Here is an 18,326-nt window from a genome sequence, read left to right on the forward strand (position 1 = left end):
CAGCTTTGTCTCAAGGCAGAGAGTAATATTTGACTCTGTCTGGTAGTTGTATGCCTCACACAAGAACCTGGATTTTTTTTTTAAGATTTTATTTATTTATTTGAGAGAGAGAGCATGAGCAGAGAGAGGGGCAGAGGGAGAGGGAGAAGCAGACTCCCCGCTGAGCAGGGAGCCCCATGTGGGACCAAAGGCAGATGCTCAACCGACTAAGCCACCCAGGTGTCCCAAGAACCTGGTTCTTAATCTGGTTTTTTTTTCAAGCAAATTAGGAGACCCAGTAGGGGTCACTTAAGCACTTCTAGAGCTGTCTCGTTTCGGGAAAGTGCTAATGAAGAGCCCACGAAAAACTACATCTCATCCCTAATAACTCTGTCAGCGTCCGAGGGAAACAGCGGGGCCTGAAGTGATCCGTCCAGTAACTACTTTTCTTCCCTTCAGCCTAGACCTCACACGTGCATGCCATAACTGATGTATTCCGAAACATTCCGGATTCTCTTGTGGCAGGGAAATACTTGGTAGAAAAAAAGTCTAATCTGTTTTTCAAATATTTTTTTAATAAAAGAAAAACAAGAACAGGGGCTCTTAAGACCTTTGAAGGCCCTAGACATTTTTACGTTGGATGCCACAGCCAAATATTAAACATTTCATATTGTATCTTACATTAAAGGGTGCCCACATTTGGGGCATCCAGCTGGCTCAGTCGGTGGAGCGTGCAACTCTTGATCTTGGGGTTGTAAGTTCGAGCCCCACATTCGATGTAGAAATTACTTAAAAATAAAATCTTTAAAAAATAAATAAAAATTTTAAAAATAAAAAAATAAAAGGTACCCACATTAGATACAATTCCCTACATCAGAGTTGAGGTGGGTGTCAGTTTGTATGTCGTGTAGATACTAAAATTTTTAAATTCAAGTTTGTAATTCTCCTATGTTGGATACAATGTACTTTTTTTCAGTCTCAAGCATTTTAGTAGGCCTTTGAAAACCGCAACAACTGGGCCTATAGAATCTCAGTGGCAATAAAGTCCGGGACAGAAAGCAAAATGAATTCTGATGACATCCTACATGAAATACATAAAGCAAAAATCCCTAGGTATCAAACAAGATTTTTTTAAACGGAAGCAATGACTGCTGGGAATTTGTGATGTCTCTGCAAAAGAAAATGCTAAAAACCAAGATGAAAGGAAATTGCTTGCATTGATGTTGAACAAGGCCAGCTAAGAACTGCTCAGGGACTTGATGCGGGGATGGTATCTACCTCTAAGAAGATTCCAGTGGTCCCCACCTCCCGGGATCCATGCCCTGTGTCGTCCACTCCCACAGTGGGCAGGGCTGGCCTGTGTAACCAACAGGATATTGTAGAAATGTAGGTGTGTGACTTCCAAGGCTAGATCATGAAAGACATTGCATCTTCCACGGTGTGTTTGCTTGAATGACTCACTCTGGGGGAAGCTAGTGTCCATGTTGGGAGGTCACTGATGCAGCCCTATTGAAAGGTACCAATATCAGCAACGTCTTGCCAGCCATGTGAGGGCCCCATCTCAGCAGCACCTCCTCCAGCCACACCAAGCCTTTAGGTAAGACTGCAACATCATGAGACACCCAAACCAGAACCACCAGCTACGCATCACTTGAATTCCTGACCCACAGAATCTTGCATGACTAAGTTGCCACGTGCAGGGGTCATTTGTTCCACAGCATTAGATAACTAATACATCGGGTACTTAAACCGCGACTAATCAGTGACACAGGAGACGTCAGAAGTGTGGCTGGTTGCCTACGCAGCAGCCAGTCCTTTGTCCTTCCTCCTCATAGAACCTCAATGTCCACTTGATTTAGGGATGGTGATCTCACCCCCAGAAGAAGATCCCAGCTGGGCTTTGTCAGTCATTAGTCACCCCATTCCCTTTGCTAGCAAATGACTTAAGAACAGGATTTGCACAGCAATGTCCAGAATAGCCAAACCATGGAAAGAGCCCAGATGTCCACTGACAGATAAATGGATAAAGAAGATGTGGTATATATACAATGGAATATTATGCAGACATCAAAAAAATGAAATCTTTGGGCGCCTGGGTGGCTCAGTCGTTGGGCATCTGCCTTCGGCTTGGGTCATGGTCTTGGGGTCCTGGGATCGAGCCCCACGTGGGGCTCCCTGCTCAGCGGGGAGCCTGCTTCTCTCCTACTCCCCCTACTTGTGTTCCCTCTCTCACTGTCAAATAAATAAATAAAATCTTTTAAAAATTTTTTTTAAAAATGAAGTCTTGCCATTTGCAACAACGTGGATGGAACTAGAGGGTATTATGCTAAGCGAAATAAGTCAGTCAGAGAAAGACAAATACCATATGATCTCACTCCCATGTGGAATTTAAGAAACAAAACAGAGGATCATAGGGGAACTGAGGAAAAAATGAAACAAGACGACACCAGAGAGGGAGACAAAGCATGAGAGACTCTTACTCTCAGGAAACAAACTGAGGGTTGCTGGAGCCAAGGGGGGTGGGAGGGACGGGATGGCTGGGTGATGGACATTGGGGAGGTTATATGTTGTGAGTGCTGTGTATTGTGTAAGACTGATGAATCACAGACCTGTACCCCTGAAACAAATAATACATTATATGTTGATTAAAAAAAAAAAAGAACAGATATTTGCTTGATGTCGGAAACACAGGAATGCTGTTATTTTAAAGCTTTCAATATTTTTCTGATTTTTCATTTGGGGCAAACAACTCTTGTTTTGAGAAAACACTTGTGTGAGTGTTTCGACCCAAAGGAAAAGCCAAACTTTTCAAACAAAGTTTGAAGAGCAAGAATCTAGTTTTCCTGCAAATTAATGTCAGCTTTGTCTTTCAGTGTAGGTGGGACTGCATCTTCAGTGTGTGTGGACATTAGATGGTGTCATCAGAGCGCAAGGTAAGTATCTTTTTTCCTTACACCTGGCCCCAGTGAAGGTGGGGTTTGACTCTAGATTCGGCAGACAGCCAAAAATACCCCTACAGGGCCAAAGAAGGATGTCAGTTCAGGACCAAAGAGAGGGATGGCCTCTCAGAGTGCCCCAGGGGAGGGAAACCACCCATAGAGCATTAATATCTGCAGCATACAACTGTGACTTCTCCACTGTGTGATTTCTTTTTAACACCTCTTCATCTGGGGGCGCCTGGGTGCTCAGTCGTTAAGCATCTGCCTTCGGCTCAGGGCGTGATCCCAGCGTTACAGGATCGAGCCCCACATCAGGCTCCTTCGCTGGAAGCCTGTTTCTTCCTCTCCCACTCCCCCTGCTTGTGTTCCCTCTCTCGCTGGCTGTCTCTATCTCTGTCGAATAAATAAATAAATAAAATATTTAAAAATAATAATAATAATACCTCTTCATCTGACTTGAAGGGAAGGGAAGGGCAACAGCCTACACTCAACTATAATAAGGAAAGAAAGAACAGCTGGGCTTCTGAGGCAGCCCAGAGAAAGTCATCCCAGCCCAGAGGAGCTGCGTAGAAGATGGCAGGAAGTCACTGGCAGAATGCCCCAGAGCAGCAGGCTGGCTGTGTGACAAGTGACTATGAGCACAGATTTGTGGAAAGTGTAAGCGTCCCTTAGGAACTTAGGGAGGGGCTTCCTAGAAGCAGTCACACGCATGCAGTATGGACTATCGTCACAGGGGTTTAAAGTAAATGCTGGCCCTTCCGCACTGGCTCACACAGGTGCTGGGGGCCACCTCCCTGATCCCTCCTGCCTACATGACAACTGTTCACTCCCCTGCCATAGTCCAGCCTGATGGGCTTCACCCTTCCATTCCACAGAGCTTGGGTTTTCAACACATTTTAAGATTCATCTGACAGCTTGTAAATATGTCCTACTTGGCAGAACCATCTCTGAGAGATAAATGTGTCCTAACCATTGTTTCCTGTCAAAACCTATATTCTAACTATAAGAAGAAGAACAGCAGTAAGAACAACTAAAAAAATTTTTAAAATAGATTCAGCAGTTTCAACAACAATAAAATGAATGAGCGCATAGCCCCATTCCGGCCAATGAAGGCAAGTCTGCTGTGGGGACTTCCAGGAAAGAGTTTTTTTTTTTTTTTTTGCACTCCTAACAAAAGTCACAGAAACAAGACGTCACTTTTTCTACCTCTGGTTGGATCTGTATGTGATGTCTGGAACTGCTCAGCCACCTTGCTGATGACCTCCCCAAAAAAAGACCACGCAGAAGAGGCCAGAGCCCTAGCTCTGAGTGTCTTGTTATAAAAATAATGTATAGCCAAACTATGGAAAGAGCCCAAATGTCCATTGACTGATGAATGGATAAAGATGTGGCACTGGGGCACCTGGGTGGCTCAGCTGGTGAGGCGTCCAACTCTCAGTTTCAGCTCAGGTCATGATCTCAGGGTCATGGGATGGAACCCCGTGTCAAGCTCTGCACTCAGCAGAGTTTGCTTGTCCCTCTCCCTCTGCTCCTCCCCCCACTTGCACTCTCTCTCTCAAATATACAAATAAAATCTTTTTAAAAAAGATGTGATAAGTACATACAATGGAACATTATTCAGCCATCAAAAAGAATGAAATCTTGCCATTTGCAATGGCATGGATGGAACTAGAGTATATTATGCTAAGTGAAATGAGTGAGAGAAAGACAAATACCATACGATCTCGCTCATAGGTGGAATTTAAGAAACAAAACAGATTTTAAAAAAAGAAACAAAACAGATGAACTTATGGGAAGGAAATGGACAGAGAGGGAGGGAGGCAAACCATGAGACTCTTAACAACAAAGAACGAACTTAGGGTTGATGGAGGGAGGTGGGTGAGGGATGAGCTAAATGGGGGATGGGCACTAAGGAGGGCACTTGTTATGATGAGCACTGGGTGTTGTATGTAAGTGATGAATCCTGAATTCTACTCCTGAGACCAATATTGCCCTATATGTTAACTAACTAGAATTTAAATAAAAATGTGGGGCGCCTGAGTGGCACAGCGGTTGAGCGTCTGCCTTCGGCTCAGGGCGTGATCCCGGCGTTATGGGATCGAGCCCCACATCAGGCTCTTCCGCTATGAACCTGCTTCTTCCTCTCCCACTCCCCCTGACTGTGTTCCCTCTCTCGCTGGCTGTCTCTCTGTCGAATGAATGAATAAAATCTTTAAAAAAAAAAAAAAGAATTTAAATAAAAATGTTGGGGCACCTGGGTGGCTCAGCTGGTTAGGCATCTGCCTTCAGCTTGTGTCATGATCTTGGGGTCCTAGAATCGAGCCCCACATCAGGCTCCCGGCTCAGTGGGGAGTCTGCTTCTCCCTCTCCCTCTGCCGCTTCCCCTATTTGTGCTCTCTCTGTCTCTCAAATGAATAAATAAAATCTTTAAAACAAAAACTTGAGAATTTAAATAAAAATGTGAAACTAAATAAATAATAAATATAATGTATTTTTCTATTGTTTAGGCCAGCTGGTTTTCTATTACCAGAAACATGCTGATACAGTAGAGGCTCAATAAAGTTTTAATTAAATGGATACTTACATTTGCTAAAAATAGGATCCCCAATAGTAACTGCTAGTCACATATTATTTTAAAACTATACTTGAACTTCCTCAATTCTTTGGTACGAGTTTGATTAAAAAGTATTTCACCCATTGAATGACAGCAATACTTTCAAACAGTGGTTCCCAACCCTGGCTGCACTTTAGGTCCACTAGGAGAGGTTTCTTTTTTAAAAAAATGCTGATGCCCAGGCCCCCCTCCAGACCAAGCATTTAGTATCTGTTGAAAGCCCCCCCTCCCGCCAGCCCCATCTCTGCACTTGCTTATGCTTGGCATAACCAGCCATGCTGTCTCCTCCTGTTCCTCAAATACACCAAACTCTGCCACTGCTGGGCTCCTGCACTCCCTTATGCTGCCCCACCTTTTGCAAAGCTGCCTCCACTCATCTTCCAGGTCCCACTTATAAAGTCCCCTCCTAGAAAGCCTAACCATCTGATCATAAGTAGGATCCCAAACTTCTCCCATTCAAACTGATCATCTCTGCTGCTGTGTGTAGTTATTATCAAATAAGGGAACAGAGCTATCTCATTTGAATAAAGAACTCTGACACAAAATTAGGAAAAGTAGGGGAAGCCTGGGTGGCTCAGTCAATTAAGCGTCTGCCTTCAGCTCAGGTCATGATCCCAGGGTCCTGGGACCGAGTCCTGCGGGCTCCTTCCTCAGTGAGGAGCCCGCTGCTCCCCCTGCTTGTGCTCTCTCTCTTCTCCCTGGCAAATAAATAAAATCTTTTAAAAAAATTAGGAGGGGGGGTGCCTGGGTGGCTCAGTCATTAAGCGTCTGCCTTTGGCTCAAGGCGTGATCCCAGCATTCTGGGATCGAGCCCCACATCAGGCTCCTCTGCTATGAGCCTGCTTCTTCCTCTCCCACTCCCCCTGCTTGTGTTCCCTCTCGCTGTCTCTCTCTGTCAAATAAATAAAATCTTTTTAAAAAAAATTAGGAGGAGCTAGGAGATTTCAGGAATTTAGATAATGTCCAGTCAGGACAGTCCAGAAACTTTAGTTAGTGCAACCTTTGAGTTAGGTCTTGACATTGCGCAGGATTTGATTTGTTGAGGTGGGAGTGGTGGTATTTTAGAAAGAGGGAGCAGCTTGAGTGGGAAAAGGTGGAAAATGGAAGGGAGCATATGGAGAAAAGAAGTGGCCAGCAGATAAGGGAGGCAGGGAAGACAGCATTTTGAGGGGTTAGATCTGATGAGATACAGTAATAGAGGGTCTACGTTGGATAATAGCTACATTAGATGTTGTGGAGTAATTCCAACAGGAAGTGGCTGCAGCACTGGAAGGAAAAGGAGAAAGTAAAAGGCATTGGGGCCAGAGGGAGTGGGATAGTAAAAAGCCTCTGTAGGGAGTAAAGGTAAAAGCATAATTTGCTTGTCAACCACAACCGCTTGGGGGCGCTGCAGGCCTCATGACTAAACCAAAACCTGTCCTAGGAGCTCCCTCTTCCGGCAGAAATGAGCACTACACACCGACGCGGCTAATCCTTTACTAAACGGCACTTGCCAAGCTTTAACAATATACCTCTGCGAGGGCCATATTTATAACTTGGCGAGAGTTTTGTTGTGCTTTCAGACAAAATATAAAAAGGAACACTGTTTTAAATAAATGCAAGCTACCTGCTTTTCTAGTTTATTCAAGACTCATCTATGTAAGTGAACCCTCTCATGGCACTGATTCTTGTGCGAAACCAAACTTCAGGGTGCTTTGAGGTTTAAGTCACTCCGTGAAACTGAACAAGTCTAGTATCTGTTCTTTTAATTGACTGAAGACCCCTTAATAACAGAAACGCTTCTTATTCATCACGGTTTCATTATGGTTCCTGTGTTGGAGGCGCCTGTAAATGCTTCACAAGGGATTGTGTTGGCTTGGTGGTTTTATTCTTGAGAAAATGACAAGAGGTACTTTTCCTTCATGCAAGATGAAGAGATATTAGAACTCTTGTCAAAACTATAAAAGATGTAAAGTGAAAAAGCAAGGTACAGGACAGGCTGCAAACAGTATGCTACCTTTTGTAAGAGAGGATATAAATACTGGTTGTTTGCATACGCATAAACTCCGAAAGTACATTGAGAGGGAATGGGGCTGAAGAACCGGGTGGATGGAAGACAGCATGGAGGACATTATATACTATTTTAAACTTCTAAAGATTTTTTTTTGGAATATTTTTATTTAACTAAGAGAGAGAGCATGCACAAGTCGGGCAAGGGGCTGAGGGAGAGGGAGAAGCAGACTCCCCACTGAGCAGGGAGCCAGACACAGAGCTGGATCCCAGGACCTGAGATCATGACCTGAGCCGAAGGCACTCAGCCGAATGGGCCATGCAGGTGCCCCCCTAAAGATTTATTTGAGAAAAGTGCAAGCAGGGGGAGGAACAGAGGGAGAGAAACTCAAGCAGACTCCCCAGTGGGCAGGGAACCTGACATGGGGTTCCATTCCACAACCCTGAGATCATGACTTGAGCTGAAATCACAAGTCAGACGCTTAATGGACTGAGCCACCCAGGCGCCCTTATTTTAAACTTTCTATGTATCCAAAACACATGAAGTATTACCTACTCAAAAAATTAAAAATAGAAAAGTATCATGGGACAAATAATTATAAAAATAAGTCCTAAAGAGGATTATCTTTAATTATCCCTAAGAACCTTATTACATAGAAATCTCACATTTATGCCATACTTTTCAAAATATTATTATACAAAAGAGCTGTGCGTAAGCATGTACTTTGCAGCAGCAGTACAACAGCAAAAACCTGGAAACAGATGTCGGTGCACAGGTTAAATCATAGGGCGGCCGTAGAACGGAATAGCAAGAGTACTAAAAAGGAGGTAGATCTAGATACGGTGACATGAAAAGATGTCCATGATTACTCAGCCTAAAAAAGCTGAGAAACCCTGTATTGCCAATGGTCCTATATGTTACATGTACATGCGTATACACATATGTATGTATACAAATAACTATGGTGTATTTATTACATAATATAGGGTTAAAGTCCAAAAAAGCACCAAACCTTAAAAGTAGTTATCACCAGGAAAAAAAGTTAACCTGGGAAATTATGAACTTAGGTGGACTTTATGATACACACACACACACACACACACAATGTATATATGTTGTAATTAAAATAAGCAGCAAATATATTCCAAACTTGTTTCTTCCTGGGAGTAAACTTACATGAACTCTCTACATCGATTTTAACGTGTTTGTAGTTTTTCAGAACTTTTCTATTATTTACACTTGTAATTAGCAATTCCTTTCATTAAACTGGACAGGCAGCACTTGACTTCAAAGAACCAAGTGTTCTTCAGGGAATTCCCAATTGAGCATCCCCACCAGGCTGACAGTTTTATTAGACAGTGCTATGATGCTCTTGTGCTCCAATGCCAAGGTCCCTCTAGCTCTGCACAAGGAACTCAGGGTCTCCACCCTAAGAGAAATTCGGCTGTAACAATAGGAACCAGCCCCACGTTCGCAAAACTGTGAGTCACTGAACCTCTTGTACTTGGAACACTTTGTATTTTTTAAGTAATCCCTACACCCAGCATGGGGCTCAAACTCACAAACCTGATGTCAAGAGTTGCAGACTTCACTGAGCCAGCCAGGTACCCCTGGAAGACTTTAAAAGCACTCATTATCACTGATTTAGGAACCATGTGACACCTGTCCTGCAGTGGTCATTTTCAGGACGCTGTTGAGGTCTTCTCTCCAATGCTGGAGCGAGTTTGGAATGAGCATCAGATTTTTTGCGGGTCGCCTTCATGTGGTGACCAGAAGAGCTAGTGGAGTTCCTGAGATTGTTTCTTAACCTGTATGTCAACTTACATGGATGAGTCATGGAAATTAAGTGTCCTACACATTTTGTGTACTTTTTTTTTTTTTTTTTTGATTTATTAGACAGAGAGGGACAGCCAGCGAGAGAGGGAACACAAGCAGGGGGAGTGGGAGAGGAAGAAGCAGGCTCACAGCGGAGGAGCCTGATGTGGGGCTCGATCCCGAAACACCAGGATCACGCCCTGAGCCAAAGGCAGACGCTTAACGACTGCACCACCCAGGCGCCCGTGTACTTCTATCAACAAAGTGAAAAACCTCAACAATTAGCCTGACTTACGTATTTCTCAAATGGCATTTTCTAGTTTTATCCCCAAAGCTAAGGATGTGGACTTAAGCTATTTTACTTTTGGGAGACAACACAAAAGTTTCCTGTACACCTGAGGTTGCACATGGATACCCTAAAACTGGGGAAGGGGACAACAGCGGTGCTTTGGGCACAGTCCCTTAATGGTTTTGATGTCTGGGGTACCTACCACCAGGTGTCGACTCCTTACATTCAACCAGCTTCCCTGGACTTCCACCTTTGCTTGTAGTTAGGAAAAGGATTCCTCATGAGCAGCATCTGATGGGGTAAAAGCTACTATAAACTTTCCCAAGTAAAGACAAAGAGACAGTCGCCTCTCCCACCAATTGTTATATACAAATCCTTCATCTATAGTCTTAGGAAATTGAGGATTATCTTGACAACTTATCAATTATGACATTTCTATCAACAATCGTCATTATATAAATAACCACTGAGTCCTAAACTTCTGAGCATAATGCCAGACACACTTTTTAATACACATTACTTGCCATTCTTTTTAAAATATCTGGTAAAACGGCTTTCTGTGCAGTTCAAATCTCAATAGACCTATGTATTAAAACGGGTTCTTCTGTAGATTCCACCACCCCCACCCTCTTTGTAGTATCTCCCTCCTGCTGGCATCCCAGAAACCTTCCCACTCTCAGTTACCTCACAAACCAACCTCAACTTCAGTATTTTTAAAATCAGTAGGTTTATTTTTATTTTTTAAGGTTTTATTTGACAGAGGTAGAGAAGGAACACAAGCAGGGGGAGTGGGAGAGGAAGAAGCAGCCTTCCAGTGGAGGAACCTGATGCGGGGCTCGATCCCAGAACGCCGGGATCACGCCCTGAGCCAAAGGCAGACACTTAACGACTGAACCACCCAGGCGCCCCAAAAAAATCAGTAGGTTTACGAGTATACCTACATGTGAGCTACATACAGAGAATCCTAACTGCAACCTCTGAATTTTTTAAGACATTTCTCACCTTCTGGTTACTAAAATCACTTGATAGACTGAAAACCCTGACCCCCTCACACCCCATCCAAACTAAAAAGAGCACCTCTCCCCATAAAAACTCACACTATTTGGGAATGCAACAACTTTATTGAAAGAAAAGTGCAATGTATTTTGTCAACAGCTTAAAAGGGGGAACTTAGACCCCTCCCCTCAAGCGCAGGACCAAGTGCAGAGTGGACTCCTTCTGGATGTTGTAGTCAGACAGGGTGCGCCCATCTTCCAGCTGTTTCCCGGCAAAGATCAACCTCTGCTGGTCGGGGGGGATGCCTTCCTTGTCCTGGATCTTCGCCTTGACATTCTCGATGGTGTCACTGGGCTCCACCTCCAGGGTGATGGTCTTACCGGTCAGGGTCTTCACGAAGATCTGCATGCCCCCCCTGAGGCGGAGGACCAGGTGCAGAGTGGACTCCTTCTGGATGTTGTAGTCAGACAGGGTGCGCCCATCTTCCAGCTGTTTCCCGGCAAAGATCAACCTCTGCTGGTCGGGGGGGATGCCCTCCTTGTCCTGGATCTTCGCCTTGACATTCTCGATGGTGTCGCTGGGCTCCACCTCCAGGGTGATGGTTTTACCAGTCAGGGTCTTCACAAAGATCTGCATGCCCCCCCTGAGGCGGAGGACCAGGTGCAGAGTGGACTCCTTCTGGATGTTGTAGTCAGACAGGGTGCGCCCATCTTCCAGCTGTTTCCCGGCAAAGATCAACCTCTGCTGGTCGGGGGGGATGCCCTCTTTGTCCTGGATCTTCGCCTTGACATTCTCAATGGTGTCGCTGGGCTCCACCTCCAGGGTGATGGTCTTACCGGTCAGGGTCTTCACGAAGATCTGCATGCCCCCCCTGAGGCGGAGGACCAGGTGCAGAGTGGACTCCTTCTGGATGTTGTAGTCAGACAGGGTGCGCCCATCTTCCAGCTGTTTCCCGGCAAAGATCAACCTCTGCTGGTCGGGGGGGATGCCTTCCTTGTCCTGGATCTTCGCCTTGACATTCTCGATGGTGTCACTGGGCTCCACCTCCAGGGTGATGGTTTTACCGGTCAGGGTCTTCACGAAGATCTGCATGCCCCCCCTGAGGCGGAGGACCAGGTGCAGAGTGGACTCCTTCTGGATGTTGTAGTCAGACAGGGTGCGCCCATCTTCCAGCTGTTTCCCGGCAAAGATCAACCTCTGCTGGTCGGGGGGGATGCCCTCTTTGTCCTGGATCTTCGCCTTGACATTCTCAATGGTGTCGCTGGGCTCCACCTCCAGGGTGATGGTCTTACCGGTCAGGGTCTTCACGAAGATCTGCATGCCCCCCCTGAGGCGGAGGACCAGGTGCAGAGTGGACTCCTTCTGGATGTTGTAGTCAGACAGGGTGCGCCCATCTTCCAGCTGTTTCCCGGCAAAGATCAACCTCTGCTGGTCGGGGGGGATGCCCTCTTTGTCCTGGATCTTCGCCTTGACATTCTCAATGGTGTCGCTGGGCTCCACCTCCAGGGTGATGGTCTTACCGGTCAGGGTCTTCACGAAGATCTGCATGCCCCCCCTGAGGCGGAGGACCAGGTGCAGAGTGGACTCCTTCTGGATGTTGTAGTCAGACAGGGTGCGCCCATCTTCCAGCTGTTTCCCGGCAAAGATCAACCTCTGCTGGTCGGGGGGGATGCCTTCCTTGTCCTGGATCTTCGCCTTGACATTCTCGATGGTGTCACTGGGCTCCACCTCCAGGGTGATGGTTTTACCGGTCAGGGTCTTCACAAAGATCTGCATGCCCCCCCTGAGGCGGAGGACCAGGTGCAGAGTGGACTCCTTCTGGATGTTGTAGTCAGACAGGGTGCGCCCATCTTCCAGCTGTTTCCCGGCAAAGATCAACCTCTGCTGGTCGGGGGGGATGCCTTCCTTGTCCTGGATCTTCGCCTTGACATTCTCGATGGTGTCACTGGGCTCCACCTCCAGGGTGATGGTCTTACCTGTCAAGGTCTTCACGAAGATCTGCATGCCCCCCCTGAGGCGGAGGACCAGGTGCAGAGTGGACTCCTTCTGGATGTTGTAGTCAGACAGGGTGCGCCCATCTTCCAGCTGTTTCCCAGCAAAGATCAATCTCTGCTGGTCGGGGGGGATGCCCTCCTTGTCCTGGATCTTCGCCTTGACATTTTCAATGGTGTCACTGGGCTCCACCTCCAGGGTGATGGTTTTACCGGTCAAGGTCTTCACGAAGATCTGCATTGTCTGTCACAAAAAAACAAAAAGAACCCAGGAGTGTAGCAGACAACTCACACACAAACAGGATCCTACTGCTAAGTTACTGATCATATTGCCGCGTTTGCCCAAGACTCAAATAAGCCTCGCCTAAGAAAGCTAACCGGAAAAAATAGGACAGGCTCCCTAAGCTCAAATAAGCTCCAAAGCCAACTTTCAGACCCCTACAAGGAGAGAAAAACATGGATACCGGTCAAGTGAAGACGCGGGCCTTACTTATCTTCCCCTCCCACCTCACTGATGTCTGCCCCGGACAATTCCGCAGGGTCTTTCCCGGGCCTAACCCTTGTGTCCCGCGACTGACCAAAGTCAGCTTCATACATAGGACCAGGAGGCCCCACCCCAGATTGTGAGCCGACAAAGGAGTGACATCACGTGACCGGCGGGGCGAGTGGGTCCCGTCCCCTAGAATGGGCGCAGGACGCTGAGTGGCACCCGCACTTAGTGCCCACTCGTTGCGACGAGACGCGGAGCTTGGCGCCAGCGCGGCCGCGGAGCACACGTCGGCTCCCCCCCGCACACTGCACAATAAGCCCCGTAAAAGCCTCACGGGCCCGTCGCGCCGTCATCCACTCACAACCATCCCCCTCCCAGGCTTCTCTCTGCAACCTCACAGCCCGCCTCGCAGCCCAGCTTCTCCCAGCCAGCGATCCGAAGCGGCCGCCATTTTGCTGCGTCCCCCCTCCTCAAAGAACTCCCGCTCCCGCGCCCTGGGCGACTAAAACCTTCCATCGCTGCTCCGCTACCAGCGGGCTGCTCAGCCTCCCGCCTCCCCTGCAGCCACTCGACCACAAGACCCCGGGGCCAGCGTAGCGGCCCACTCCTCACCAAGCGGCTGTGACAGCAGCGCGCGCAGAACAACGACAACTGAACTCCCGGCCTCCACGGAACTGCCTGCGCCACACCCGGCGCCTCCTTATATAGCAATCGGTAGCCCCGCTCCAACGGATCCCTCCGCAGAAACGCCGAGAAGGGACTACTTTTCTCACACTTCAGGCCCTTTGAAGAGAAAACTAGTGCCCCCCCAAACCATCTAAGAGACCCCCCTGAAATGTTTACCTATCAAGGATGGGCTGTAGGGCTGAACCTAGTGAGGAAGGGGCCGCCGTCCTCGGCTCCCGCGCGGAGGGATCAACCTGTTCGTTGAGTGCTACGACCGCGGACGTGGCCGGCGCTCGACCGCGGGGGCGGGGGCGGGGGCGGGGGTGGGGGGAGGAGGGGAATGGGCCCTCGGAAGGCGCGAAAACCCGGCGCTGCGTCTTCCGGGCGTCGGAGCGGGTTGTCCCCGCCGCCCGACCCCGACGCCCCTTCCCCTCAGTCGCAACGGTCCCCGGGGCTCTCGAGACACGCCCTGGACGGAGAGGGTTCAGGCATCGCGCGCCACTCGCCCCTCCGCGAACTCAGGGGTCTTCATGCCGGGGCACGCGCAGACTCCGTCCCCTCCCCCACTGCCCCCCCCCCCGCTATGGTGGCCCTCCCATCCCCCCTGCGCGGGCGCGCGGACAGGACGGATGACTCGACAAGATCGCGGCGCGGGGGTCGGACGCGGGCAGGTCTGGGTCTCCAGCCCGCGCTCGGGGAGCGCGGGAGCAAGCCCCCGGCGCCCCTCTGGGGAGTGCCAGTGGGCTGGCCACGCCGAAGTCTGAAAAGAGGAGCAGGAACCCCAGAGGCTTTGTCCGCCTACTCGAGGGGCATCTGGAAGCCGAGCGAACTTTCTAGATTGTTCTTTGGCCTTCCTGTTTCATCTGCGCCAGATTGGGTTCGAGAAGACTGTACTTGAATACAACACGGAGGCGTCCCGTCTTTATTCCTATTGATATTCGGTGGAGCTCAGTAATCCAACCTAGTTAGGCCTGAGGTTTCAAACACACTAATTGAATCCCTGTCCTGTACATTTGTTGGGGGGGGGGCACAATTTAATATCCCAAATATAAAATTTAATTCTACGGCAAAGTTCCAATTGAATAAAAGAAGAGAAAACGATTGCCTGCCAGGTATTTTCCGTTTTTACCACCACCCATTTTGTGATTTCTAAGTCATTTCTTCAACGTCTTTTTAAAGTGTTTTTAAACTATATGAATATAAAAAAGATAAAATATACGAATATGGTGAGAAGTTAGGTTTTTGGAAATTTACGGTGAAAAGTTTCCCTCACATGCTCAATTCCCCAGCCACTGACCCTTCTGGACTCTTCTAGAAATATTCCCATTTCTACAATATAGGGGGTGGGGAAGATATTTTAATTTCCATCCTCAAAGCCTTCAAAGAAAAAAGAAGGAAAATTGACTTAAAAATGTTCTGCCATTAAAAAAAGACTCATTCTGGTTTTAAATTATGAACATTGTATTATTTAAACTTTCTTAAAATGTGAATCAAAACAAAACTGCTATGTATTTTCTTTGGTGATCCGTGTATGTAGGTATTTTTGAAAAAAGGTCTGAGGAAGTTTCAAAATAGACTTTAGTCTGCAATTCTTAACATTTTTCAAAGAGAATGAATTTGTTACTGGGAAATTTAAATGAATAATAAAAACAAAATGTCATTTTTCAGGTTATCAGGAGACCCCAATAACTTCCAATCCAGATTTTTGTGAAGGTTATTTCTGTAAAGAGGTTTTAAAGGAACAAAACATGGAGGTTCTTTATAGGGGAACTTCTCCCCAGATTTCAGGCAGAAGTTTCAGAGAACCAGAACGCCAAGGTTCTTTCTAAGGTGACGAGGCTTAGCTTCATACCACACCCTGCCCGCTTTTGGCTGTGGCTTTTGCTGCCGGCCTCATGATTCATGTTCTTTAAAGGCTGAGTCACGAGCTTTGTGACATAGCTTTTTCCAGAGTCCGAAAGGTACAGAGAAAAACAGGGTTGATTTCAGAGGCGGGGGAGGGAGAGGAGGAATAAGAGGAGGAAGGAGGGAGAGGCTCAGAGGGTGGGAAGTGGGTCCAGGATTATCTTCAAGGAGAAAACATTCTTATAAGATGAGAACACTGATGTTGTCCCCAGCAGGGAAAACAAAAAATGCTCTGAAACATCCCTGCATTCCTAAGTCCAACAATGGGTTGTGTGAGAGCAAATAGAAGTAAACATTTGTCCAAGAGCACTAAGGTGACAGGGAGGGGAAAAGAAAGTGAGATAAGTGGCCGTGGTCTTTCTCTAGAACAGTGATTCTCAACCAAGGAGTGACTTGGCCCCTCAGTGGACTTTGGCAATGTCTGGAGACCATTTTTGGTTGTCCCAGCTGTGGTGTTAGTGGGGAGGAGGAAGTGCCATTGGCATTTGGTAACAGAGGCCTGAGATGCTGTTGCACATCCCCGACGACACAATCACCCAGCCCCAAATGTCGGCAACGCCAAGGAGGTTGAGAAACCCAGCCCTACAGAGGAATTTTGTTGTCCTCGTTACAGCTGCTTTTCTATTTGCTGAGAAGGCCTCCCAAAACCTACATGTCCCACTTGGACCCAGGAATTGGGTATCAAGTCACGTCCCTGAAACCTAAAATCCCCTGACCTAGAATGTAATGTGCTAGAATGTGCGAGATGCAGGGTGAGTCACTGGATCCATTTTCAGTTCCTTCCACCCACAGATCCGGCCTTTGCAAGCGCCCCAGAAGAGACTGCCTCAGAGCCGGCACCAACGAAGAGTGACAGAGGCCCAGCAACACGGCGGGATTGGCGGGCAGCAGTGAGCACGTGATGGGCTGAGCTCACAAAGGGCCTGGGTGTCGGGCTGCTGTGGGGGTGTGGGGGGGGCTGGTGGACTGGTTCCTGTTTGTCTGCCTGCCTTTCTTCCTTCCCTAAAGAATTTGGTTCCCCTGAAGGTCACTACCATGTATGGGACTTAACTCAGCATCATGAGAAAGTCCAAGAGCCAATGATCTGCAAACGTTCCCCGCCCCCCCCCCCCCCCCCCCCGCCCAAGAGAAAGAGTGAAATCAAGAGCTGGCTGGGAAACATGTGCCTTGCTTTGTCATTGGTTATATAACCATAAAAGGTAGTCAAAGGTATCTGCAGCTTAGGGGGCAAAGAAAGCCCAAGGGACTCTTCTTTTTCCTGTTTACGTGAGTGCATTTGCTTTGTGTAGCAGGGCCCAGGCTGCTCCAGTGTAAAAATAACCAGATAACCGGTTTCATCCCCCACCAGGCAGAAAATCAGACTTCAGTTCCAGTCCCCAAATTTGCCTCCTTCAGGAAGATTGAGAAGTAAGGTAGTCTACAGGGGATTGGTTTTGTTCTTAATTCGTTGTTTTTAAGTTATGGCACAATATACGCATAACAAAATTTACCATCTTAACCATTTTTAAGCCTACAGTTCAGTCGTGTTAGGTATACTGTGGGGGGAGGGGGATAATTTTCCCTTTACCCTCAGTTCTTAGCTGAGACCTCTGTAATGAAAGACAGATTAACAAGAGAGAGAGAGGGGGGAAAAAAAGCCGAGAAGTTTATGAACATGTATAGTTCATGTAAACATGGGAAATACCCAGAGGAAAATGAATAACTCAGAGGTGGTTTTAGAATTTAGGCTTAAAGACCATCTTAATAGAGAAAGAGAAGGGGGATATAGGCCTTTCAGTGGGGAGTAAATGTTTTTAGGGAAGATGAATAGAATAGATGGGAGGTAGGATAGTTTGTGACAGTTTAGTGTCTTACTGACATGGGAAACAAAGGCAGAAGAAAAATTATTAAATTTCTTTACTACCTACAGCCCATTGACGAGTCCTTGAAACAGGCAGAGTGACCTTCCTCTAGGGACTCAACAGCCTCGATGTTACTACTTTGCTAAGGGCAAAGGACGATCCTAGCCCGACCCCCAGGATGCTGTGAGTCTACTTTAACATATAAAAATTCCTTTAGAAATTTCCTTTATCTCTAAGTCCCCAAGATACATGTTGGCAATCATCCCCCAAGCATATGACCCACTGATATATATACATCTGAGGGGTCTCATGACTCAGGTTTTATTAAACAGTAATAAATGACCTTTTCCCAACACTAGCTAGCCCCCTCAAGGTCCTGGAAACCTTGCTTCCAAATTCCTTAGAGACTTATGCTGTCCTTAACCCCCTCCCAGCTTGAAAGTATACAACGGGTCACTCCTCATGACCCCAGTGCAGCTCTTTCTCCCCACTGGTCCTGTCCCTGTGCTTGAATAAAATCACCTTTTTGCACCAAAGATGTCTCAAAAATTCGTTCTTGGCCGTTGGCTTTGAACCCTAACGTCTTTCCTACAGCATTACTTCTAGTCTCCTGTCTTGTGACAGGAGCCAGCCTTCCTTGGTTGGTGAAACTCCAGAGAGGGGGTCTACAATGGCTGAGCCCATTGGAAGGATCTGCGTTTAGGACGTAAGGAGAGTTCACAGACAGCCTCTTGCCCTATCTGCTATTTTTCAAGTAATTTCAGCTCAAAGTAATATCAAAGTGGTATATTTGGTGCTGTCATATCCTGCT

At 47.2% G+C, this 18,326-nt stretch overlaps 2 protein-coding genes across 2 annotated transcripts in view; both read right to left on the reverse strand.

Moving 5' to 3' along the window:
• SCARB1 (scavenger receptor class B member 1) overlaps positions 1-10,441 on the reverse strand; it is a 109,216-nt gene extending 98,775 nt beyond the window's left edge. Inside the window, exon 1 of the mRNA XM_057306007.1 lies at positions 9,829-10,441. The gene's annotated coding sequence lies outside the window, so the exon portion shown is untranslated. The remainder of the gene's footprint in view (positions 1-9,828) is intronic.
• Positions 10,442-10,727: 286 nt separating this feature from the next.
• On the reverse strand, positions 10,728-13,815 carry UBC (ubiquitin C). Its single transcript, XM_026514694.3, has 2 exons — positions 13,716-13,815; positions 10,728-12,857 (listed from the first exon to the last, which is right to left on the reverse strand). Exon 2 carries the CDS (start codon positions 12,852-12,854, stop codon positions 10,797-10,799), a length of 2,058 nt encoding a protein of 685 aa, XP_026370479.2. The 5' UTR covers positions 12,855-12,857; positions 13,716-13,815; the 3' UTR covers positions 10,728-10,796.
• Positions 13,816-18,326: the final 4,511 nt, after the last annotated feature.

The sequence above is a fragment of the Ursus arctos genome, unplaced genomic scaffold (genome assembly GCF_023065955.2).
Source record: "Ursus arctos isolate Adak ecotype North America unplaced genomic scaffold, UrsArc2.0 scaffold_34, whole genome shotgun sequence".
NCBI classification, from domain to species: domain Eukaryota; kingdom Metazoa; phylum Chordata; class Mammalia; order Carnivora; family Ursidae; genus Ursus; species Ursus arctos.